We start from the raw sequence: 27,648 nt of genomic DNA, 5'->3' as shown, positions 1-27,648 counted from the left end.
TGCAGCAGTCAAAACAGAGACAGAAATGTCACAGCAGTAAAAACAGAACACTATGGATGGAGTGTTATTAAAGTTGAACGCCAACCAGGGAGCAGACCCTGGGCGTTCAAACGCCAGTGCAGAGAGCAGGGAATCTAAATTCCCTAATCTCTCAGGACCATTGGGTCCCACAGCATCTTCACCTACCCCACTTACTTTCACACTTCCCCACACACATTTTCCTATAAACCCTAGCCCAATCACATCCATACCAGTTCCCCAAAACCATCATAATTTCCACCAACCCCCACCCACTTCAAAATCAAATTTCTCACCTAAAACCCCACCTATGGCCGAACTTAACCTACCCCCATCCTATAAATACAACTCTTCATAACCCTTCATACACACACCTCTTATACACTCATCAACCCACAAGGCCGAGCCCTCTGTCTCCCTCTATCTTCCTCTATTTTCTTCTTCTTCTACTCCATTCTTCTCTTTTCTTTATTTTTGCTCGAGGACGAGCAAAGTTTTAAGTTTGGTGTATAATTCCTTTCGGGTCTTGGGTTAGTTTTTCTCAATTCCTTTCTACTCCCTCTATATAATTCCTTTCGGGTCTTGGGTTAGTTTTTCTCAATTCCACACCGGCTTTGTTTCATAGCACGCAGGACCCTGTTTCATTTTTTGTAACTCCGCTCTCAACATGGCAGGAGAAAACACAAAGCAGTTAGAGGAAGCAGTTACAAGTGATTCCACTTATGACAGAAAAGCCGAAGGGAAAGCATTCGAAGATTCCAAAGTCGGCGTTAGAGGCCTTATAGAATCCGGTGTGACCAAAATCCCACGCATGTTCCACTCGGGCAAGTTGGACGCCAACGAAACTCAAGCAACTGCCTATGATTCCAATGTTCCCATCGTCGACATCAGAGACATAAAGAGCAGCACAACTTTCCGCGCCAAAGTAATTGAAAATATTCGCAGGGCATGCCATGAGTGGGGAATTTTTCAGGTGATTAATCATGAAATTCCAGTCAGCATCTTGGACGGTATGATCGATGGGATTAGGCGGTTCCATGAACAAGATGCTAAGGTAAGGAAAGAGTTTTATTGCAGGGATCTTGTAAAGAAGAAAGTTTTGTATCATTCCAGTGTTAGAGCCAATACTAACCAGGCTGCTAATTGGAGAGATACTCTTACTATGTTGGTTGCTCCTGATCCACCCAAACCAGAAGAAATACCACAAATATGCAGGTAATAGAAAACATTATCAGTTTGATTCCAATTTAAGCTCAAGTGCTCATTAGCTATTAGAAGTTAAGTTAATTAGTTATTCCATCCCTTGTCTTCAAGATAGTTGTCTATTTATAGTACTAAATACATATATTTAAAACAGAAATCTTAAGAGACCTCCACTCTTTATCAATTTTAACTTAACACACTTTTTTTTACTATTAAAAAATTTAAAATTTAAGGTTTAAAATTTAGTATTAAATATTTTTAAAATATTTACCAAAAATAATAAATTTTAGTGGTCATACCATTGTTCTACATAAAAAGTGATTATTAAAAATATTCTTCTCTCTCATTTTATAAAATTACTACGTTAATTGTTACTTAAATTTTTTTTAAACCAATTTAAATTTTTAAATGGACAGTCATTTTTTAATTGGAGGGAGTGCTTGATTAGATTTATAAATAAGAGTATTATTATCCTAGTTATCTACTATCCTTATTGAAAGTCATATGGTTAAATTAAATGTTAGATTTCTTATTAAAAAATATCAAGATACTTACCACTTTGATTAATTCTTCCTTGATCAAGACTAGATAATTTGATTATATACAATTTAACTTATAATGGGTAACAATAGTGATAGGGGCCACCACATTTTGTATTTGTAGTTATTAGTTAGTCATCATTAATATCTTTAATGGTATGAGATTATATTTAATGATGTGAAATTACACACTCTTTTCTTAATAGTTAAATATTGACTAAATTTTAATGAAAATACTAGTCCTAAAACTTTCTCATAGACGAATACCATTTTTTATATTGTATCATCTATATTATTAAAAAGGTAGAATAATATTTAGATACTTTTGCAATCATGTTTGGAAGACATTAGAGTTAGTTATAATAATTATAGAATTTTAAATATAATAAATATATAAATAAATATTATATATATACATAAAATTATGAAGGTTAAATTATGTCTCAATAAATACTATCTTAATTTTTGCAAGCAGTAATGTTAGAAAAAAAATCAGAACTTACTTTATTTATGAACAATTAATAAAGGTTAAATAAGACCAATTTTAATTATTTTCAGTTAATTTATTTTAGTTATCAAACATTTCCCTTTTACAAGTGCATGTGCAAATTCTCAGCTGTAATAACTTAGGCTGTTGTACATTAAATGATGAGTAATTACCATTGCAAGTGAATTTCGGTTGCTGTTATGATCTTGTCCAACTGAATTATTTCAACCCATGATGATGAGTTTATTACGTACTTATCACAGAGATATTGTGATTGAATTCTCAAGGAAGATAATGGAATTGGGTTTCACAATCTTTGAGTTATTATCAGAGGCCCTTGGCCTTAATCCTTCTTATCTGAAGGAGTTAGATTGTGCCGAAGGACTCTACATTTTGGGTCACTACTATCCACCATGCCCTGAACCTGAATTAACAATGGGAGCCACCAAGCACACTGATAGCACCTTCATGACATTAATTCTGCAAGACCAACATGGTGGGCTTCAATTTCTTCACCAGAATCAATGGGTCAATGTTCTTCCTGTGCATGGAGCTATAATAGTAAACATAGGAGATCTTCTACAGGTAAATACTCGAAGAATTAAAGTTATCATTGGATTTATTTATTTATTTTATCGTAAGTTAACAAAAATATCTGCATTTTAATGGTTTTATTAAGCTTTTATTATATCAATTTTTCATAAGGCTTGGGAAAGAAAGAGGAAGGGCCAGAATGGGGTCATGAAATTATTTATTCAACAAGTTTAAGTTATTATTATTAAAATTTCTTACTTATGAAATAAATAATAAGAATTAAATTTTAAATATTTTGGTGATAAAATTATGATATTATATTATAAAATTATTTATTTTAAAAATTTAAAATATTAGATATAAATACATGAATGATATATTATCCGTAAAGAATGTTTTTATTTTATTTTATTTTATTTTGTTGATTCTAATTTATTCTTTCACACGTCATAAGATGATTTTAATTTTTACTTTGTTGAAAACAATATTTCATCTTCTAGTTAGTAAGGTGATGAATAATACACAATAAACATATATAAAAATATTTAATTCCTTAAGATGTGTATTTTGCTTGGCTATTTTTCGGGCTTGAGCCAATTTTGATAAAATATTTTACTTAATATTTTAGTGCTATATATATCTGACATATATTTTGATTCCATATAGTGGCCACTTTATTTTATAATAATAATAATAATAAATAATAAGTTTACAGTAAAAACAGGAACACACGAAAAAGAACTCTTCGTTCCTACCATTACTGATTTGAAAGTTGCATATATGAGGTGCCACTATGCATAGATGCTCTACATTATTCACATACATAATGCCAATTTTTCATTCTGACTTCCACTAGTGGTCTAGTTTGAAGACTCACTATTAAATCTCTTTTTCTTGATGTTAATGCACTACCAAGTAACTAGTTATTAATTCCATTTTAAATAGGTATTTATTTTCATGCACACAGTCTAGCGCTAATTAGAATATAGCTATCACACATCTGATCTCATGTGGTCCTGATAAAATTTTTCTGGAAGAAATTTTCCACATAATTTTAAAATTTATTGGTAATGATTCATCATTCAAAAAAAAGAAAAGAAACAAACAAATAATAGCTCAAGTATATTAGACTATCCGTATAATCGGGAACAAAAATTAAATTATTAAAAATTTTTGTATAAAAGGATCGATAGGAACAACCGAAAAAGAAAACATATTAAGGACTGTCATGGCAAATATTAATCAACGGAGATTTTTTCTTTGAGACAACTACCTCGAAATATAATGACAGGCAATCTGTTATATCCTTAGCTAAGCTTCTTTGTCTTTTTTCTTTGCTGAGTTTCTCAATAAAATATTTCTTGGATAATAGAAGTACGAAAAGTTTTATTTCGTTTAATCTTTATTTATTTTTATATGCGTAGACCCAATAATTTTCATTATTTTGTCCTTTTGTTTCATGGGTTTTTTTTTTTTTTTTTGGCATGATTGTCTGGTGTTAAGGATGCAAATAGAGTGAATGAGAAAACACCACAAACAGAGTCACACAAAAATCTCAACTACTCATGCTACTAAGCATTAGAAAACAACTAGAGTTTAGCTCCTGCTTTGCACCGGTTTATTCACAGTTTTAGTTAAACTATTTAAAATATAATTATTAAATGCAATAAGAATCAATTATGTATATATTAACTAATAGAAATCAGAAGTAATTGCTTGTACAGTAAGAAAGAAAGCAGAGAAATTCAGAGAAGAAAGTTATATGCTGTATTCAAAATGAATAGCTAGAATCCTCATACACCCATTTATCTAAATGTTCCACCTTATATACATGACACATACATCTTATTGCAGCTCTAGCATAGCAGCTAGATAGAAATCAGAAAAACCAGTAATAACAAAAATTTATATATGCAGTTAGTTAGGTAAGTTCTTGAACTTTATTTTCTTGAACTTCTTGATGTGTAGTTTTAATATCCTCTTCAAATTTGAGTAGGGCCTTGTCGTTAGAAGAAATGTACTCATGTTATCACAAAATATTGTAGGTGTTGTCTTGAGAAGAATTTATAACTCTAAGAGCAAGTTTTTGAGCCACTCCAACTCAGCTTCACATGATGCAAGGCTTTGAAATTCTGCCTCTATAGACGATCTGCTAATTGTGTGTTATTTTCTGTATGTCCAAGAAATTAGATTAGTACCTGAAAACACACAAAAATCAGAAACAAACTTGCGATCTTCAAGATCAGTTGCCCAGTTTGAATCTGAAAAACTATATAGTCTATAATTCTGGCATCTATGTATCATAAGTCCATGCTCTTTAGTTCATTGAAGGTATCTTAGAACTCGTTTATCAGCTTTCTAGTGAGCAAGAAGAGTGAATGCATGAATTGACTAATCTTGCTCACTGCATATGCCACATTTGGTCTTGTGATGGTTAAGTATTGCAAAGATCCAATCATTGTTCTGAAGAGATTAGGATCTTCAAGGGTATCTAAGCCTGTTGAGAGGAGTTGAAGGGAATAGATCATTGGAGTAAGCATTGAATTGGATCATGCCATTCCCAATTTTGTTAACAACTCAGTGATATACTTTGTTTATGAGAGATGTAGTTGTCCTAAATTGGTTCTTTGAATCTCAATGCCCAAAAAAATTTTAAATTTCCTAAATCTTTCAAAGAAAACACTTTATCTAGTGAATTGATTAAGGATTGAACTTTACTAGCATTGTTCCCTGTAATGATTATGTCATCTACATAGCACAAAAGATATATAACTGAACTAGAATTGTGTTTAACAAATAAAGATGTGTCAGATTTAGGAGTAACGAGTAGTACTTAGTTTAGTAAACCATTGCCTAGGGCCTGTTTCAATCCATAAATGGATTTATGCAATTTGCAAACATATTTAGATAGAATTTGTTCAAAACCAACTAGTTGATGCATATATAAGATTTGATTTAAATCCCCATTTAGAAATGCATTATTAAAATCAAACTACCTCAAAATCTAGTTTTTAGATAAAACTATGCTCAAAACTAATCGAATTGTAGATGACCAAATTACAGGACTAAAGACTTGCTCAAAATCAAAGCCTTCTTCTCAATGAAAGCCTTGAGCAATAAGTCTAACTTTGTACTTTGTATAATTTCATCTGGATGCTTCTTAATGGTAAAAATTCATTTACTGCCTGTAAGTTTAGCATGATGTGGTGGTGGAACTACAATCCATATCTTAGCTTTCATAAGGGTTTGATATTTTTCCATCATGACTTATGCCAATGAGGTATAGTAACTGCTATTTTAGCAGATTTTGGTGAATGTTGTGTGTAATAAGGGGAAGTAATGATAGAATTTAAGACTTTGGGATTGTTGTTGTTAGCCTTAGACCTAGTAACCAAAGTGTTTATTAGCATTAAGTGCACAACGTTTAATATGAGGTAAATCTAGTTCAATGGCATCAGTATCTAAGGCAGGGTGTTGTATTTCTATGCTTGAAATTGGAATTTGGGAGGAATTTAGGGGTAAATCAGAATTATGTAATTGATTATTAATGTCATTCTCAGTAATATCAAGACAATCAATTTGAGAATTAATGTGGCTAGTGTTTGATTTAGAAGTAGTATTATCAGTAGTAATACGATGATGATCTGTATGCAGTAAAGAGTGTTTGGTGAAAGAGGATGCAAAATCATGATTATCAGTGTCATTAGTTATAATTCTATCAGTAGAGGTATTAGTGAATAATTCAGAATATGAAAATTGAGTTTCATCAAAATGAACACTTCTTGAAATGTACATTTTTTCACTAGAAGAGAGGCATTTATATCCTTTAAAATTAGGTGAATTTTAAATTTTGATAATCTTGACACCATTACTTGTAAGTTGTTGTGTTTGTGGAGGAACCTTGTGTTGCTGTTGATGATTGTTGGGATGGAACTCGATCTGCATATAGGTGTTCTTCTAGATCTTCTTCTCTAATAGCAGCTAGATCTTGCTGCAGCCAAATTTTCTTATTGTTTTCACCCGATTTATCAGAAATAAGTGTGAAGGATCGTTGATTGATGATAAATGGTTGTTGAGAAGAATTTCCAGCATTGTTGCTTGGAGGATCAATGTTGATGGATGATATTTCACCTACAGAATCAATGGTAAAGAGAAAAGAAAAAAAATTCTAAGCACTAGATACCATAATAGAAATCAGAAGTAATTGCTTGTGCAGTAAGAAAAGAAAGTAGAGAAATTCAGAAAAGAGAATTGTTTTGTGTTCAAAATAAATAGCTAGAATCCTCATACATCCATTCATCTAAATGATCCATCTTATATACACACATGACACATACATCTTACTACATCTCTAGCACAGTAACTAGTTAGAAAATAGAAAAACCAATAACAACAACAGCAACAACAATAACAAAGCCTTGTCCCACTAAGTGGGGTCAGCTACATGAATCAAACGACGCCATTGTGCTCTGTCATGTATCATGTCTACAGAGAGACCGTTTACATGTAGATCTCGTTTGACCACCTCATGGATTGTCTTCTTAGGTCTTCCTCTGCCTTTCGCCCCTTGTCCATCTTTCATCTCATCCACCCTCCTGACTGGATGTTCTATCGGCCTTCTTTTCACATGTCCAAACCACCTGAGACCCGATATTCAACCATCTTTTTCCACAATGGGTGCTACTCCAGCTCTCTCCCTTATATCTTCGTTCCTTATTTTATCAAATCGCGTATGACCACTCATCCATCTCAACATCTTCATCTCTGCCACACTCAGCTTATATTCGTGCTCCCCTTTAGCCACCCAACACTCCGTACCATAAAAGCATAGCCGATCGTATAGCGGTGCGATAGAATTTACCTTTAAGTTTTAAAGGCACTTTTCTGCATATAAAACTAGATACACTCCGCCATTTTGACCAACCTGCTTGGATCCTATGATTTACATCCTGTTCAATCTCTCCATTATCCTGTATGATACATCCAAGATACTTAAAACTTTTAACTTTTCGTAGGATGTTTTCTCCAATCTTCACCTCTATATCAAGGTTTTCCCTTCTCAAACTGAAACTTACATTCCATATATTCCATCTTGCTACGGCTTATGCACAGACCATACACTTCTAGAGCTTCTCTCCATAACTCCAACTTCTTATTTAGGTCTTTCCTTGACTCTCCCATAAGGACGATATCATCGGCAAAAAGCATGCACCATGGCACAAGCTCTTAGATGTGCTCTATGAGCACTTCCAAGACTAATGTGAAAAGGTATGGACTTAAGGATGATCCCTAGTGTAATCCTATACCAATAGAAAATTCCTCAGTCACACAACCTTGAGTCTTCACACTAGTTGTGACCCATCATACATGTCTTAAATTGCACGAATATATGCGATTCTTACTCTCCTCTTTTCTAAAACCTTCCATAAGACCTCCCTTGGTACTCTATCATACGCCTTTTCCAAATCAATAAACACCATATGTAGATCCCTTTTATTACTACGATACTTCTCCATCATCTTTCTTAATAGGTATATCGCTTCAGTGGTAGATCTGCCTGGCATAAATCCGAATTGGTTCTCTATTACTTGTGTCTCTTTTTTCAACCTCTGTTCTGTCACCATTTCCCATAACTTCATGGTATGACTCATAAGCTTGATCCCTCTATAGTTTTCGCAACTTTGTACATCCCCCTTATTCTTGTAGATAGGTACCAAGGTGCTCTTTTTCCACTCATCAGGCATCTTCTTTGACCTTAAAATCTCATTAAAAAGCTTGGTTAACCAGTTGATGCCTTTTTCTCTAAGACCCTTCCAAACCTCAATCGGGATATTATCAGGTCCTACTGCCCTGCCATTTTTCATCTGCTTTAGAGCCTCTTTTACCTTGAAGTCTCGAATCATTCGATAGTAGTCAAAGTTTTGATCTTCTTCCCTTGTGCATAACCGACCAAGGCTCAGAAGAGTCTTCTGTCCCTCATTAAATAACTCGTAGAAGTAACTCTTCCACCTTTCATTAATCTTCTACTCTTTAGCCAACACCTCTCTATCCTTATCCTTTATGCACTTAACCTGATCCAAATCTCTCGTTCTTCTTTCACGGCTTTTTGCGATTCTATATATATCTTTTTCTCCTTCTTTTGTGCCCAAAGACTGGTAGAGGCCCTCATATGCTCTTGTTCTTGCTTCACTTACAGCCACTTTTGTCTCTTTCTTAACCGCCTTATATTTTTCCCAATTATCTGCATTGCGGCATAAAGACCACTCTTTAAAGCACTCCATTTTATCTTTATCTTTTCTTGTACACTCACATTCTACCACCAGGACTCCTTATCTCTTGGTCCTATTCCTTTAGATTCACCAAAGCTTTCTTTTGCTATTCATCTAATAACTTCTGCCATCTCCCTCCACATCTCTTCTGCGCTTCCATTCCCATCCCACTTTGCCTCTTCTCCTACCCGTCTTAGGAAGCTTCTTTGTTCCTCACCTTTCATCCGCCACCACCTCGTCCTTGGGTTCTTCGTATGATGTCTTTTCCTCAACTTTTTCTCAACGCGAAAATCCATGACGAGCACCCTATGTTGTGTTGTCAAACTCTTTCTCGGGATAATTTTACAATTAATACAAAATTTCTGGTTGACTCTCCTCAACAAGAAGAAGTCGATTTGAGAGCTTGTCATGCCACTCTTATAAGTTATAAGATGTTCGTCTCTCTTTTTAAAACATGTATTTGCGATGAGAAGATCAATAATTGAGGAAAAGTCCAAAATAGTTTTACCTTCGACATTGATCACCCTGAAACCATGGCCTCCATGAATACTCCCATATCCAGTCACTTCTCTCCCAACATGGCCATTTAAATCTCCTCCTAAGAAAATCTTATCTTGTGTTGTTCGTCCGAACCCACTTGCGGTGCATAGGTGCTAATCACATGGAAAGCACCTCCCTCTACTACAAGTTTGATAGAGATGATCCAATCTCCCACCCTCTTGACATCTACTACGTCCTTCTTCCACTGCTTATCCACAATTATTCCAACCCCATTCCTATTCTTCACCTTTCCTGTATACCAAAGTTTGAAACCAGAAGTAGCCAACTCCCTAGCCTTCGCACCTACCCACTTTGTTTCTTGTAGGCACATAATGTTAATCTTCCTCCTTGTCATCGTGTCCACTACCTCCATGGACTTTCCTGTTAGAGTGCCTATGTTCCTTGTCCCAAATCTCAACCTTCTGTCGCTCCGACCTTTACCTTTAACTTTGTGAACTAGCTTATTTACCCTCGTCTGTTTACGAAAACGCGAGAATCCTTGCTCATTTAACACTACTTCCGGGATAAAAGATGAGGGTTGTATTAGGTCTTTGACAACCAACATAAAAATATAGTTGAATCCCATCACAAAAATAGAAAAACCAATAAAAACAAAAAATCTGTTTGTGCAGTTAGTTAGGTAAGTTCTTAAATCTTGCTTTCTTGAACTTTTTGATGTGTAGTCTTAATATTAACGTATACACTAAATTAACCACATATATAGAATATATGTCAAAATATAAAATTTACATTAAAAATTTATAAATAACACATGTATATATACATAAGGGATTGCTAAGTCCCATTCCTCTGAAGTAATATTCCTATGTGAAACTAAGAATATTGCCTTGGCAGTGGAGTGAGTGGACCTAAAAGGGAAACTATGTAGTTTGGCAATTGTGTGTGGAAGGATGGGACGGATGTGTTTTTTAATCAAAAATGCTTTTTCATTCACTTCAAAATGTCCACTTGAAAACAAACAAGTAATGGGAGGTAGTTAGAATGTATCTGGCTTTGGATGAGAATAGAAGGGATTAATTTGCTACCATATTGCAGATAATTGAAAGGAGCAACAACAATCTGATTGTTATGGGAGACTTCAATGTAGTACGGGGTCACCATGAGAAGGAAGGAGGCAAAGATAACTCAGCGAAGTCAATTCAAGACTTTAATGACTTCATTAACTCAGAAGAACTTGCTGGTGTGGAATATGAATACCACAACTGAATTGAGAAGTGCACCGATCATACCAAGTAATACTTCAGGTGAGTGAGGGTCGATCGCACGAGAATTGATGGACTAAGCAACGGTAGTTGAATGAATTACTTAGTCAGGCAAGCAGAAAATATTGTTTTGAGAGTTCAATTGCATTAAACAGTAAAATCAGAGAATCAGAAAGCAAACAGTAAATTGGTGTGAAATATATGGGAGAAAACAGTTAAGGTTTCAGAGTTATTTATTTGTCTGGATTAAGTTTTCTTACCAACTATTTTAATCATGCAAGATTCATTTCATGGCAAACTGTAATTGACTAAACCCTAATTCCTTAGTGATTTAGTCTCCTCTAACCTAATCAACCGCCAATGTCTTAGTCACTTAATATAGATTAGAAGATTAGGTTCAATTCTAGTTTATTGGCCACAAAACTCTAACTACCCAAATATAAAAGGATTATATGTTACGTATCTCGTTAAGTCTAAGTAATTAGCAATTTAGGAGGAGTTTACTCTCAAGCAGGTATTCAAGTGAGATAACTCTTCCAAGAATCATAAGAACGCATATAGAATAAAAGTTATTTTTCCAATACATCCAAATTCATAAGATGAAGAATGAAAGTAATCCTTAAAACTGAATCAACACATTAATTAAAATTGAAAAACAATAGTCTTAATCTATAGAAATAAACAGAGCTCCTAACCTTAACCAAGGAGGTTTAACGGCTCATGACTTCGAGAGAAAACTAGGGTTCAAAAAATGTGAAAGTGCGAAAGAGAGAAGATCCCTTGAAGGGCTAAATATTTTTCCTTTTATATCTAACCTAATTTGATTTGAAACTAAAATAAAATAATAAATTCTAAACCTAAAAGATTTTATTTGTAATTAAAAATAACTAAAATAAAATAAAATAGAACAATTAAAAGCTAAATCCAACTAAAAATGCTCTTTTGATGAAGTGTGATCAACATTGCTGGTGCCAAATGCCAGATTCGGCGTTTAGCGCCCTAGGGGGTAGAAACGCTTCTATCCATTCTGGCTTGCTGGCACTAAATGCCAGGTCTGGCGTTTAGCGCCCTCGTGGGCAGAGAGCTCTCTCGCGCTTCTGAGCTACTAGCGCTAAACGCCCAGGTCCGCGCTTAGCGCCAACTTAGCAGCTTCCAATTCTTCTCTTTTCTTGCACATAAACTCTGCCAAACTAATCCGAACTTTACCCGAAATAATTAAAAGACTAAAGCAACTCTAAGTAGCATCCAAAGAGATTCCAAATACTAAAATAAGATTAAAACTCACTTAATTTATATCTAAAATAAATAGAAAATATAAATAAGATACTCACACATCACTTGCTGATTTAGGATATGAAGGGGAGCAATTTACATGGAATAACCATCAATTTGGTAGCAACCTTATCTGGGAATGATTTGACAGGGTGATGGTGACGAATGGGTGGAGGATAGCTTGGCCGAATGCCTTTGTAATGCACTTAGAAGACCTTGGATCCAACCATAAACCACTATTATTAAGTGTTGACAAGCGAGAGAGGAGGTATAAAAGACGCTTTCAATTCCAGGAAAGATGTTGTGATAAGGACGAAGTGATTTCATTAGTTAAGGAAGCTTGGAAGATAGATATTGATGGCTTATCGATGTGTAAACTGGCTGAAAAATTGAAAATTATCGACACAAATAAGTGGCAAAAAAGATCTCCTAATAACTTCCAAACCAGAATGTTGTGCATTAAAGAGCGGTTGATTGACGTAGGGAAGGAAGTCAGGGCCAATCCTATATAGGTTTGGGTGGTGAAAGCAGAATTAGAGAAGGCTTTGATGGAGGAGAAAATGTATTGGAGGGAGAAATCAAGATTGCAGTGATTGGAGTTGGAGGATAGAAACACTAAGTTCTTTCATTCCAAGTTTAAAAATTGGAATAAAAAGAATAAAGTACACATTTTGCAGGATGAATATGGCAATTCAGTAACTGATCGGAAGGGATAGCCTTGATCGCTCGGCAGTATTTTGAAGAACTATTCTCATCAACCAATTCGAGGGATCCTAAAGAGGAAATTCAAGAAGTACCATGGAAAATTGATGATACCACTAATAGGCTGTTAATTCGATCAATGACAAAATCTTCCAATTCTTTTGGGAAATGATCAAAGAGGATGTGGTTAAAGCATTAAGAAGTTTTTTTCCTGGAAGGTAAAAACTTTAAAGCATTTAATCACACAAATATTTGCTTAATTCCAAAAGTTGCTAATGCTAGTTCAATGAAGCAAATCAACCAATAAGTCTTAGTAGCAGTTAAAAGAAGACTCATTAGTGATAATATTTTAATTGCTCATGAATTCATGCAATTTCTAAAGAACAAAAGATGTGGTGAGTATGATCTAGCCCTGAAGGTTGACATGAGTAAGGCGTATAACAAAATTGAGTGGCCTTTTGTCTAGGTTATGATGAAGAAATTGGGTTTTTGTATCAAATGGATGGACTGGATCAAGGAATGTGTGACGACAGTTTCTTATTCTGTTACTATGGACAGTCAACCTCATGGTTTTTTCAAACCATGCAGAGGGCTGCGGCAAGGCGACCCTCTCTTCCCCTGCCTTTTTCTATTTTATGCAGAAGGGCTCTCCCATTTGCTCAACAAAGGAGAACAAAGACAGGAGTTTACTAGCTTGAGACTTAATCACAGATGTCTGAAGATCAACCACCTATTTTTTGTAGATGACTCAATTCTATTTATTAGAGCTACTTAAGAGGATTGTCAGGGCCTAATGCATACCCTACAAGTATTTGAAGAATTAAGTGGGCAAATGGTTAATTTAGATAAGTCGTTAATGTTTTTCAGCAATAACACCTCACTACAAACCCAAGAAACTTAGCCAACATTCTAATGGTTCCTCACATTGGAAATAAAAACAAGTACTTGGATTTACCTATTCGCTAGTTCAGAGATAAAAAAAAGGCCATATTTAATTACATTAAAGACAAAGTAACTCTGAAGCTTCAACATTGGAAAAGAGCATTACTATCCCCCAAGCGGTAGGAAAATTTTGATTAAGGTAGTGGCTACAATGGTTCCAATTTGCATTAAAAGTTGCTTCAAATTGTCAGAGATTCTCTTAGACAAACTGCCTATTCTTTAATTTTGGTAGGGCTAAAAAGGAACAAAAACAAAGATGCAATGTGTAAGTTGGAAGATTACTTGCGTATCAAAAATACAAGGAGGTTTAAACTTCAAAGATTTAAAAGCTTTCAACATTGCAATACTTGCAAAACAAGGTTGGAGGCTTCTAATCCAAACAAACTCCTTGATCTATAAGGTGTATATGAGCAAGTATTTCAGGTTTACTAATTTCCTACGAGTAGAAACTGGTAATAATCCTTCTTGGGGTTGAAAAAATATTTTGGAGGGTAGGAAGGTGCTAGAAAAAGGACTACTCTAGAAGGTAGGTAGAGGAATTTCAATCAATATTTAGGTTAATTCTTGGGTTAAAGAATATACTGCAATCACACCTATATCTATCCCTAATTCAGCATACCAATTTGGGTCTCAGATTTAATTCTTTCTAACAAAGTATGGAACCAAGCTAGAATAGCAGAATTTTTCAATTCAGAAATAGCAAAAGCAATAATCAATACTTTAATACATGAAAGAGAAGACCAACTCACCTAGATGAAAACCTAAAAGTTAATAATAAGATGAACTCTGAAATTTCTACGGCGAGGAGCTGTTGGCAGCACAGAGTAGCAGACAAGCCAGTGATCATGATGAGATAACGATGTTGGTGTGAAGGAAGATGAGCTTGCTTCTATGATTGAGTAAGGCTGAGTAAGTGAGAGTGACGATTGAAGAAGGATGAGGGAAGTGATTCAGTTAGTCATGGAGAATGAGAGATGTTAGAATGAAGAGCTAAGTTAGGTGAGTGAAGCAAAATAAGAGAGGTAAGGATGAGGGGTTGAGTTAGGTGAGTAAGAGAGAATGAAAGTGAGGGACCGAGGGTTATTAAGGTTGATTCTGATTTTGAAGACGTTAGGTTAAAAAAATTCGGTGGAGTAGATGATAGAAAGGTTAATTTAAAAATTTTATAAAATTTTAACGAGATCAATTTAAAATTTAACGATAGAATATTTTTGTCAAATAATATTCATTTTTTATGGGTATTTAATTTTTTTGTTTTCAATTTTGTTAGTGTTCAAATTTTTTATAGCTAAAAATGACTATTTTTTATTATAATATGCTTTGAATTTTTTTAAAATGGTATAATAGTCACTTTTATACATAAAACTGTGTTTAGAAGCTATTTATTTCTATATTATTCTTTTATATTTTTATTTACAGATATAGATATTAAATAATTAGTGTGGTATTAAATTGTTACATATGCAAATCACTCAGAATAATAACATAAAGTGCAACTTAACAGGCATGACAGTAACTATAATTGAAAAGTCATTATTTGGTTTGGATGTCTTAGATTTGCGGGTTGGGTATATTTGTGATTTTTTAGGTATGTGTTACTCATAATTGTTAGGATTGCTGGCTCTTGTGTGTATGTTAATGGGATAGTTTCGATTTTAATTAAATTATTTGAAAATATTTATCCTTTTAGATATTTATCTTTAAAATGTGCACCCTCACAAATCAATAAATTAATCTTTTATGGTGGATTTCGAATTGAAAACATAATGAGATTTATCAAACTATCTTAATTCTTCTGTCTCTACACTTTTGTTATCTTGGAATTTATTTTGGTTTAATTTAGGCTTGTATTTATATTTAGTTTAACAAATTTGAGTAATTTTAAACTTACATTCACTGTATATTTTTAGAAAAATTAGACAACAAAATAAATTTTTAACCAAGTCATTTTTATTTTTGTGCACTATTGTTACTTTTTTTTTCTTTTGTTCCTTTTTTTTCTTTCTCTTTCTCTTACATTATCATGGTCGTTATTATCATTATTACCGCCTCCTCCTTCTCTTTCTCATTTGAGTTTTTTCTCTTCTATCTTTTTTCTTCTTGTAACAATCTAATTTTTAGCACGTCATAATCGCACTAGAAAAAAGGTGTTACCAACTTGTTCTCCTAAAACTCTAACTCCTTATTAATATAACATATGAGCCTGGTTCGCCGTTAGAAACATAAACGCATTTTTGAGGTAAGTTTTTTTTTTAAAATGCATTGCAAATAATAGCGGTCATACACAATAAGTTATAAATCATAATAAAAGACAGAAATAAACTTAATTCACAACATAGATACATAAATTTCATACAAGCAGCAAGAAAGGATAAGGTAGCACTAGTCAAACAAACGTAAATAGTATTAGCCTAGACTTAGACACCTTTAGTATATATATATATATATATATATATATATATATATATATATATATATAAAAAGCCTCTAGGATATATATGACACCCTGAGCCCTAACCCATCTAAAAAGCCTCTAGTCTGGAACTCATCCTAGATAAGTCTTATCCCTCAAGGAAAATTCTAACAAGAAGAGGGAAAAACACTCTAGGCTCTATAACTTCACATAGCATCAGACGTCCTTTAAACGTATATGTACTTTAAGTCTAGGATATAGCAAAAAGAGTGGCACCATCTCTTTAACGGGAGTCGCCATCAGCTCTGCCTGTAGGAATAGTGAAGGGAAGGGAGTGAGAATCTATGGTTCCCAGTAGGGTACTAACGAGGGTAATGAATCCTTCATTAGTCCTAGGACAACGATCTAGCATAGAGGTAATTCATCGCGTAATCTTTTCGATCCTAGATTATACGATCTTACTAACTTTTCCTCCGTAGTCAATTTAGCCTTATTTTCCTTTTCACGTTGTTCCTTACAATTTTCCTTTCATCTTTAACTTTAAGGTCAATCTCAAAGTAGTCAACCATTAACAGACGATCACAGACAAGCCACACAATCAAAATACAAACAAGTCATAGAGCACAACAACAAGAATTCAAGCATAATACAAGATCACAGAAATTATGCTGCAGACAAGTATGATGCATGTCTAGACCTATATAGGCCATGGCTCATGTATCGATTGACTACCCAGAACCCAACATTACCCGAGCGCTAGTCCCAAATATGACTTTCTAGATATTCAGTTGCATAAGCCTTTATGATGAAACTATATCAGTTGACTTCCAGAATTGCAATAAGCCCTATGACATAGACATTCAGTTGAATTTTCTTTGCACTAGTACACCTACATTTGAAAAATAGTTCTTAGTCTGTGGGCGTCCCTACTATTACATTCAAGCACTGAGCAAGCAGGACAAAACCCTTGACCTTGCTAGGCATTTAGTCATTCATTTAGCATTTTCAGTCATTTTATTCATCTTTCTCAGTTTTCTGTTTTTAGTTGTTTAAGTCTTATGGCTAGTGCAATTCAGTTGACTTTCAATTCTCTCTTGCTTAAGTCTTATGGTTGGAGTCATTCAGTTTGCTTTCAGTTTTTAGTTATCAATTATCATTTCTCGCTTATCGATTCTCAGTTCTCTTTTCTCTTTTTGATTCATTAACTATTCTGTTCTCAATTCATATTTGTTCTTTATCAATTCAATTCCTCATTTCTCAATCATCAGTTTTCAGTTATCACTCCTCATATTAACCTTTTTCTATTACTTATCCTCTTCTTTTTTAATCATCAATTATTCTTCCCTCAAATCGCCATCTCTACCTTAAATCTGTTATGTAAAGGAGTTCTGAGTTTTTGGCTTTAAATTACCTTTTCTATACTTCTTTATTAAAAATTACCATTACGCCCATGATCTTCTCTTGATTTTATCACTATGTCCTAAGTTTTATTATAATTACATTTATGTCCCTTATACTTTATATAATTACATAATTATTCCTTAACTTTCCATATTTATATTTTGTCCCAGAGCTTTTATCTATTTATATTTTAGCCCCTTATCTTTTTTAAAATTACACTTTTATCACTATATTTTTACATAATTACCCTTTTATCCCTAAAATCTTGAACAAATCTTTTTACCCTCACATATTTTATTAAAGAATCCCGTTAGGGAGCTAATGGAATATCTGTACAATGTGTACAATGGGCGGCTTATTTAGTCCAATATGAGTTAAAATTGAAAATTATCCATGTTTACTCTAATTTCAAAAGTGCTATTCATTTTTGTGTTAACCACCATTGTACACATTGTACACCAATTACATTAGTTTCCCATACTTTTCCATTATTAAATGATCATAATATCCTTGTGTCCTCAAATTACCATTTTAACCTTAATCTTTTATTAAAAGACCATTTTACCTTTATTAATATTATACCTTATCACCTTTTTCTCTTTGACTGAATCTTCTTCTACTCTTACTACATCATTCCTTTTTCTTTTCTCTTTTATTTCTTGACATCTTCCTTAAGCTTGTTTTTTAATCTTTTCAAGCAACATTGTTTTCATGTATTAAACTTTCAAATTTACTTCACAAATTAAAATTTAAACAAGATTAGAACAAGCTTTCTTATAAGTACCTAGTCAATTCAGCCATGGTACTTCTAAAAAACATCAAGTTTTTAAGCTTTCAATCAACATACAAATATCACCAATTAAGCATTTAAATACTCAATTTTATTCACCAAACATCAAATTCATTAATTATAGATCAAACATACATAATCATATAATTACTTTAACCAAACCCTTACTTTGATTCCGAACCTTTTAATCACTTTTTAGAAGCTTTTTAACACCAAATTTTTCCTATATTTTAATCAAAAATAATTTTTAACACAAAGAAACTCTTAAGGCCGAATTGCTCATGAGAAAAAGGGAGAGTTTTACTCACCCTTTGAGTTTGAGAATTGTGGCTTTGAATTTCTTATAATATCTAGAGCATGATAAAGGAATAGAACAAAGTATGATTACTCCTTTAATGCTCCATCAAATCGAACCTTCTTTAACAAAGAGAAAGAGATTTTCTTCACCTTTCAAGTTAGAAATTGATGGTTCTTTGTTCCTTGAGGCTTCTAGATAGGATTTTCTAAACAAAAACATCAAGAACTTGAAGTTTTCTCCATAACAACCATATGGCCGAATTTCAAAAGGGAAAAGGAGAGTTATACTTCAATTTACCTTCAGAAAATTGGTATGAGGATGAAAAGAAAGATGAGAAGAAGACTTTAATCGATTTAGAATTTTGATTTGAACTTTAAATCCTTCATTTATCAAGTTTGAAAGTAAACTTCCATGAAAGTTTTTCTCTCTTTTTTCTCTCTTATGGATTCATGAAACTTTAAGAAATTTGGAGGAGAGAGAGAGAAAGAGAGAGAGAGAATGAGAGAGAGGACCGAATTTCTATGAGGGATAAGAATGAACTTGAAATAAAAGTAAAATTTTATGAGTAATTACTAAAAATAGATATATTTGATCGCATACTTTTACTTTAATAAGACTAAATATCTAATATACCAGTATAAATAACACTGATATCAATATATTATGATTATCAATATTCTAGAATATCTCTAGAGTGTTCTAGTACCATAGCACTGATTTAGGAATACTGGTAATAATTTTTACTGGTTAAACTTTGGATCTGATTATTATATTATTATCATAAAATATTGTTATAATAAAATATTAATATCATAATAATTTTTGTTATTTAATAAAATATTATTATCATAACATATTATTATTTATTTTTCTGTAAATTAAAAATTGGCTTATTAAATAAAATCTAACTGTGTCACTCAAATTTTGCAAATTTCCAGCATATGAAGCCTGAAAAGTCCATTATTGAAAATCTAGGTTATTACACATCAACATCATCATCATTAAATATCATACAATTAGTTAACCGATTAACTCAACTAACAAAATATATTTAAATATATTTTATATTTAAAAGATACATTAAATTATTGCAAATGACACATGAATGGCTAATTCTCTTATATATTAGTTCAATACCACACAATCATTTCAGTGATAAAAAATAATACATCATTAAGTTAGAAATGACATAGGAATTTTTGATAAATGACACAAAAAATCTTTAAAGAATCACAAAGCCAAAACCTAAACTCACTAAACTAACAAAATATATTCAAATATGTTTTGGAACTAAAAATATATCAATTCGTTGCAAATGACACCGGAACAGATAGTTCAATGATAAGAAAAGAACATCATTTAGTTGAAAATAACACGTTGAAAAAATTTTGTATCACGATTAAGAATTCTCGGTGTCAAAATTAAAAAATTTCTATTTCACGGTTAAAAAGTTTCGGAGGTATTTTTCTGATAAATTCTACATAATTTAAAATCATCATCCTTATTTCACCCTCTTAACAAGAACATATGTCACGGTTAAAAAATTTTAGTGTCAAAATTAAGAATTTTTATGTATCACAGTGCTATTTTTCTGATAAATTCTACACTTCAAAAAAATTTTCTGTTCTTTTTCTTGTTTTTCATCATCTTCTTTTCTTTCTCTTCTTTGTCTTTTTTCTTATTACACCTTCTGATAATTTTTCTGTTTCATCTCTTAACAAGAATAAAAATAAGAAAAAATAAAGAAAAAATCAAACAAAAAAATAAAAAATATTACAATAACTATCTGGAGAAAGAGAAGGAAAAGAAATAAAAAAACGCATCAACAATAACAATAAAAGAACGACGATAATAAAATTGATTGTTTTTAAACATTTTTAAATTTGGTTATTTTAAAATTTATAGGAAGTATATATTCTACAGAATGAAATATCTATAAAAAAATTAACAATACTAATACATTATATACTTAATCAAGTATACTTCTTGTTTTTAGCATATGGAAGAAATTTAAAATTAACCTTATTATGTTAATTTGATTTAAATTTATCTAAGGGCAATTTACATAAACAAAATGAATGAAAGAAACTATTACACAAATACAACATTCGGAAAAACCAAACGCAAATGCAACAAACCTAATTGTATGTAATCCACGACTACCTAATGCGGAACTTGGATACACGTAATCCGTTACACCCTATCGCGGATTACGTTGATAAGCTAAAAACTCATAAACCGCTACACCCTGTAACGGTTTATGAAGATATGGGCTCGAAGCCTATTCCGCTACACTCTTTAGCGGATTATGAAGAGAGTGAAAGTTTGGAAACATATTCATGAATACCAGTCAAATAGTAACAACTAACAACCTGTGATGCAAAATGTACGAAGTTATACAAATATACTCGTCATAAGCAATAAGTCGTACAGATATAATAGCCACCAGGCATTAACACAAACACAGAATAAATTACTACATAAGTCATACAAATGTAATAGTCACAAACGATTAACACTTAATGGAAATAAAAATGTCATAAGTCATACAAATAGGTCGGAACTAACACTAACACACCCAAGGCACTAACACTAACACCCAAAAACGTAAATCGCTACATGAGAAAATAAAATTCAAAAACTAGAAGCACAAACACTACAAGTCCTACGAACTACCAGCAACGGTGGAGCCTTTCTGGGGGCAAGATCTATGCGTGTGCCCAGGCTGTCTGCAGAGCCCGCATCGCTTCGGTCGGTTAGGGTCGGCCTCATCCATGTTCTTCCAGATTCTGGTAGACCTCGTTCGCCCATCACGACAATGCCTCAAGCTAGGATCCGGAATAACGGTCGGACCATCATAAGGTGGCCAAAGTCCCTCTGGTATTGGCGGCATAAAACCCATCTGGTACACCCTGAACACCTTCTGCATAGTGTAGACTTCGTCGACATAGATAGACCAATCAAGCCGTGACTGGGCACAACATGCAATCGCATGGAAATATGGATAATGGAGAGCTTGAAAGTACCCACAATCGCATGTACGATCCTGAAGAAAAACTCGGTACGTCCCAAGTGAAAAGGTCTCGGTCAGTGGCGTCTTGGCAACGGTATACTCAGACTAGTGTCTATCGAATAGGGTGACAGTAAAGCACCTGGAGTCTCTCAAGTTGCGCTCCATCGCCTTCATAAAAGACTGGCAAAACATGGCACCGCTGGCCAATTGAGCCTCTACCGTCTGACCACGAATCACAATCAACTCCGCTAGCCGACCAAATGTGGACTTCACCAGGACGGTAACCGGAAGATTCTGTATACCCTTCAGAACAGAATTAACACACTCAGATATATTGGTCGTCATGTGACCGAATCGTTTGCCACTATCCTAGTGCTGAGTCCACTTATCGTATTCTATTCTGTTCGCCCAATCACGCATTACCGAATTCTCAATCTGCATTATATCAAACCAATAGTAAAACTCTGTCTCAGTCTTCGCATAAGCAGCGTTCACAAGTAAACGCTTTGCATCCGTGCCCTTGAAACTGAGTGCGAAGTTAGCTGCAACATGCCGAATACAAAATGCTCGATATGCATGAGGGGCTAACCACTCACTGTTAGGATTTTCTAGTGCAACATTGATGCCGTTGTGCCTATCCAAGATGACCAGTATCCCCTATTGCGGAGTCACATGTTGGCATAGGTTGGTCAGGAAGAAAGACCACGACTTGGCATTTTTCCCCTCCACGAGACTAAAAGCAATAGGCAAGATGTTGGAGTTCCCATCTTAGGCGATGGCTAGGAGCAAAGTCCCGCCATACTTGCCATACAGATGAGTACCGTCTATGCTGACCAATGGCTTGCAATGTCAGAAAGCTTCAAACAAGGAGGAAGTGTCCAGAAAAGACGATAAAAGTACACGGTTGAGTCGTCAACATCATCACCGACTCGAACAGGAGATGTCTTCAACAAGGCAACCGTCCCCTCCATGGTAGACTGCACACCAAGGATCCAACGAGGTAGCTCAGCATAGGACTCTTCCCAGTCCCCGTATATTTGTGCTACTGCCTTCTGTTTTGCCAACCACGTCTTCTTGTAAGTTGGTCTGAACCCATACGTTGCCTCGGTAGCTTCTTGCAACACCTTTATCGATACCGCCGCATTGGCTCGAACCAGAGGAAACATTTTCGCACAGATCACGTGATAATCAAGTTGTCGGTGGTCGCTTGATATCGATGTAGCCAAGCATGTTATGATCCGTTGTACCCTCGAACCTCCTAGGTTCCCTTTCGCACTCGAAGGCTGATGCGAATCATCCACGTGCAACCCTTGCCGAACTCCTTGCATCTCCCATGGTATTTAAGATGATCCGACTCCATCACTCTGTACTCAACATCGCACCGAATGCTGTAATCTTTTACAGTAAGAATAGCTTTCTCCTTACTGTGAAAAGATTGGCCAACTTGAAATTCAACTACAGAATTTCCCTCGTGCAAACCTTGACCCCCAAAGGTTGGAACTGAATCTGGCGATTGGCCGATGGTTTCCAGGTCCAGGGTAGAAAGATGTGCAGGTTGCTCATGTGTGCCCGCACTTGACGGTGGTTGACATGTTGTTGGGTTTGTCAGAATTTCATCATCGCTGTCCCCTCCAATGTTAGCAGGCTCTTCATCGGAATCATCCTCTAGCATTGCATTTTCAACCCGATCCGGTTCCCCCTCACGTCCAACATCTGGAGATGGATGCGCTGAGGTGAATACCCCAATTGGACCAGCTAGTCGATACTCCAACAAACACTCAGGTGCAATGACGGGTATCGAGGTAGAGGCAACCCCCATCGTGGTGGATTGAGGGTTTGGCGCAGATGCCCCAGAACTATCGATCCCATGTTCCAACTTTGTAAACAACTCGTGTATACTCACTTCCAGGAAACTCCGACGATAATGAAATAACATTTGCATATCTTCATCTGATCATAACATGAATATTTCATATTGCACGTCGGTTGACACAATCGCAATAGGAATATTGTAGAACAGCTTCTTCATCCACTTTGTGCCACACGCGCCCAACTTCTGCAATATACTGGTCTTCAGATCCAACAGTGTATCAGACGACCTGATGAAAACACTCAGTAGTTCTCTATCTATAAACTTCACACTGTGCCTCTTACTCTTTTTTATTTTTCCAGAAGAGTGTATTAACACCAAAAAGCTCTCCTCACTCTTTATTCCTCAACTTATGAATGAATGAAAATGACACTCTACACAACTTGCTGGGTATATATAGGCATCTTCTTTGCTTCCACTCTCTTCATAATCCGCTATAGGGTGTAGCGGAATAGGCTTCGGGTCCATATGATCATAAACCGCTACAGGGTGTAGCGGTTTATGAGTTTTTAGCTTCTCAAGTTAATCCGCGACAGGGTGTAGCAGATTACGTGTATCCAAGTTTCGCGTTAGGGTGTCGTGGATTACATACAATTGGGTTTGATGCATTTGCATCTGGTTTTTCAGAATGTTGTATTTACGTAACAGTTTTTTCCATTCATTTTATTTATGTAAATTGCCCTTTATCTAACGTTTATAATAAGTTTAAATTTTATTCTTATTATTAACTTTTTTATTCTTTTTATTATAAGTACTGAATTGTTATCATCGTCTCACCATCATCACCTCTCACACCATCACTGTACGTACCATTCCCTTTATCTAATGCTATCAGTACACCCATTGTCGTCACCTTTCAGTCATTGTCAGCACACCTCACCCACTGCTACACCACTCCACTTTACATTGTCAGCAAGCTGAAGAGTGAAATTGATGGAGAAAAAAAAACCAAACAACTTTGCTTTTCGAAGTAATGGTGGCAATGATGACAGTGATTAGGATGGTATGATGTGGTGTAGGATAAGGTGCAGTTGGATGGGAATATGATAGTGAGGACCAGAGTTGGTGATGTGATGGTCACCATAATGGATGATGTAGTAGAAACAAGTTTGTGAGAATCGAACCGCTGAAATAACTGATTTAATAGTTCAATGATTCGATCGAAGTTGAACCGTAATCGAACTGGTTTAATTAAATATAAAATAAATATATATTAAAATTTCAATATAAAATTCAAACATTTAAATATAATAATTTTTAAACTAATAAAATTTAAAATTTTACAATTTTATAAAATAACTTGTCTATAATTTATCTTTAAAAATTCACAAATATAAATAAATAACAAAGTTTATAAAAAAAAATCAAAATATACATAATTAACAAATACATTCCACCAACAAAAACAAAAACAAAAACAAAAACAAACTTTTTAACTAAATAAAAAAATACCATTCATCACAAATCATAATCATAATCACATATCAGGCACCACCAGAATCTGTTAACAACAATCAACAACAATCCATATCTCTGTTAACAACAATCAATAGTCAAAAAAATAATCAAGAAAAAAAAAACAATTAGCTCACAAATGAAATTGAAGAAGCAGTGGAGAGCTGGAGGCTTATTAGCGATGACATGGAGTGAATTCGGAGAGAGAGAGCGCTTGAATAAAGAGAGATGCCAAGGAGAGAACGAACGTCGGTGATGCAAGGAAGAGAACCGCGACATAGCGCCGACAAGAAAAGAACGAACATAAGCTACGGGGAGGGATCGGAGAAGTCCGCGACAAATCTGAAGCATGTCAGTGAGAGTCAAAAGCGAATGAAACTGAGTGATGCCGACAGGATAATGATGCTACTTCAACTGCAACGTGAGTTTTTTGTGAGAGGGGCATGCCGCTGACGTGCCTTTATTGTTTTCTTTGATAGGGTTAAAAAAAATTAAAGTTGGATTTTGAGAAGAGAGAAGGGGATATGTTTGCTTCTAGTCGCACAAATTAAAAACTAGGAATTTTGGGGAGATAGAGATGAGCTTCTGCCCGTTTGGGCTTTCTTTTTTTTTTTTTTTTTGGAAAAAAAATCATAACGACGTTGTTATAATGTGGAAGAGCAAACCGACTCTTCAAAAATCGGTCCAATTCAGTCGGTTCGATTGGTTTTTATACTAATTTTTTGCAAGTCGATTTTAGATATTAATCGAACTGGTCAGAAGACGGATTTTCAATTTACTTGATCAAACTGGGCAATTTGATCCAATTTTTAGAATATTGGTAGAAGATAAAATTAAAAAATAGAAGATAATAGTAACTAAACTCGCAAATATCATTCTCTCCAATCAATCAAGACAGATAATTACTTGAACAGTGAGGAACAAATTGTCTTTGTGACTAGTTTTACTACAAAGTAGGATGAGATACGGACAAGCACACATGCACATACGTGTGCACACATATATAATTACAATAATTATTATATATTAAAAATATTAAAAAAATAAATATAAAAATATAAAATTATGAATTATGATTTTAATTGAATACATATATATATTTTTATTCAAATACATATATGGATTTACTCAACGGTAAGGTTAGAATACATATTGGGCTGTGATGAGTATTAGAGAAAGTCGTGCACCACTCTGATGATTCAGTGTTGATAAGTTTCTCACATCCAAACAAAAAAATAGCTAACCAATTATATTTCAAATAACATTTTTTTAAATAAAAATTTTAAATTTGAGTCTCATTTTTAACCTAAAAAAAAATTAAAATACATATTTTCAAACCCTACGCGTAAGAGTAGTATGAGTTCTATATAAAATAGAGTAGGGTGAAGTGGATCTCTTTGTCAACCTAGCTTAAATTTGATAATATGTAGATTATAGAAAAGCAAATGTAGCAATTAGAATTGAAATTTATTTCGAACACTAAGTATAAAATTAAATAAAATTAAAAGTTAATTATAATTTTAAAGCTTCTCATCAATGTGAGTGAAAAAAATGCATATTTTTTCCTTTATTTTATAACTAGTGTATGACCAGGCGTTAATCTACTTTTTTATTTATTAAATTAAATGTACGAGAAAATAATAGATATAGCATTGGCCAAAATAATAAGCATCTCATTATACTTAGAAACAACAAAATATAATTTTTATAGATTATATAAAATAAAATATATTTTAGGTAAAAAAAATTGACCTATCTTAGTTCATATCCCGTTATAAATAGTTTTATAGATTATTAATATTTCTAATGCACGTTCAAATACTACACTCTAAAGGGGACAAAATCAACCATTTTCATGGATAAAATAATTAGGGGGAAATAAAGAAAAAACAAAAGCCCTTAAATTTTAATTGGACTGGCGGTAGGTGAAAGAAGAAAGCATAAGAAAAATAGAAATGTGAACTACTTCTGTTGTTTCTTCAATTGTGGATATAATATATTTAACAATTTCCCTTTGAATGTTGCAGCTTATCACAAATGATAAATTCATCAGTATTTATCACCGGGTGTTATCAAAGAAAACAGGACCAAGAATTTCTATAGCAAGCTTCTTTGTGAATGCACAGGATCCCGTTGAAGGTACTCCTAAGGTCTATGGTCCTATCAAGGAACTACTTTCAGAAGAAAATCCTGCAATCTACAGAAAGACCACAATAAAGGAATTTTTAGCAAAATATTTTGCCAAGAGCCTAAATGGGAGCTCTCAATTGGGTTCTTTTAAATTGTGAATTCAACACGTTATTACACTACTTTTTATTACATGGAGTGGCCTAATTCATCGGAATAAATAAGTCATCATTTCCTTTGAGAGTTTGATATATGGCTTGTTTCCCTTCATAAATGACCTTAATGTAAGAAACATCTCAACATCATATTCTCACGTTAGAAAAGAGCATCATATTGAAATGTTAAATATTGTAACTCATGCGATGCATCAGACATTAATTAAGTCATCTCTTTTTTTTTTTCTTTTTTTTTTTTTTATAGAAAAGAGCATATTGAAATGTTAAATATTTTAATAATATAATTAACCACCGTGGGACCAGGGTCGCTGAAGGGGCCAGACCCCCCCCCAAGTCTCGGAGGATGCCTTTGTGGACGTAGACAGCAGGCGGATGC

General features: G+C 33.9%; 1 protein-coding gene across 4 annotated transcripts; it reads left to right on the top strand.

Annotated features, from left to right (window-relative positions):
• The first annotated feature begins 256 nt into the window (after positions 1-256).
• LOC112742101 (1-aminocyclopropane-1-carboxylate oxidase homolog 12) lies at positions 257-27,345 on the top strand. 4 transcript variants are annotated; one of them, XM_072214176.1, is made up of 4 exons: positions 257-548; positions 693-1,233; positions 2,511-2,832; positions 26,997-27,345. In XM_072214176.1, the coding sequence occupies exons 2-4, from the start codon at positions 830-832 to the stop codon at positions 27,255-27,257; spliced, it is 987 nt and encodes a 328-aa protein (XP_072070277.1). In that variant the 5' UTR covers positions 257-548; positions 693-829; the 3' UTR covers positions 27,258-27,345. The 4 variants fall into 4 exon arrangements, with proteins under 4 accessions (XP_072070277.1, XP_072070273.1, XP_072070276.1 ...); XM_072214172.1 differs by having other exon boundaries at positions 281-548; positions 644-1,233; XM_072214175.1 differs by having other exon boundaries at positions 281-604.
• Positions 27,346-27,648: the final 303 nt, after the last annotated feature.

This window comes from Arachis hypogaea, chromosome 14 (genome assembly GCF_003086295.3).
Source record: "Arachis hypogaea cultivar Tifrunner chromosome 14, arahy.Tifrunner.gnm2.J5K5, whole genome shotgun sequence".
Classification (NCBI taxonomy): domain Eukaryota; kingdom Viridiplantae; phylum Streptophyta; class Magnoliopsida; order Fabales; family Fabaceae; genus Arachis; species Arachis hypogaea.
Note: the sequence above shows the minus strand (reverse complement) of the source record. Positions and strands in the feature narration are given on the sequence as shown.

What these genes read in the sequence shown, in the direction of transcription:
- LOC112742101 (XM_072214172.1), top strand. Translation starts at nt 686, where the DNA reads ATGGCAGGAGAAAACACAAAGCAGTTAGAGGAAGCAGTTACAAGTGAT. An exon ending in GAAATACCACAAATATGCAG is followed by an intron (nt 1,234 to 2,510) that starts GTAATAGAAAAC and finishes TACTTATCACAG; the next exon opens with AGATATTGTGATTGAATTCT. An exon ending in ACATAGGAGATCTTCTACAG is followed by an intron (nt 2,833 to 26,996) that starts GTAAATACTCGA and finishes TGAATGTTGCAG; the next exon opens with CTTATCACAAATGATAAATT.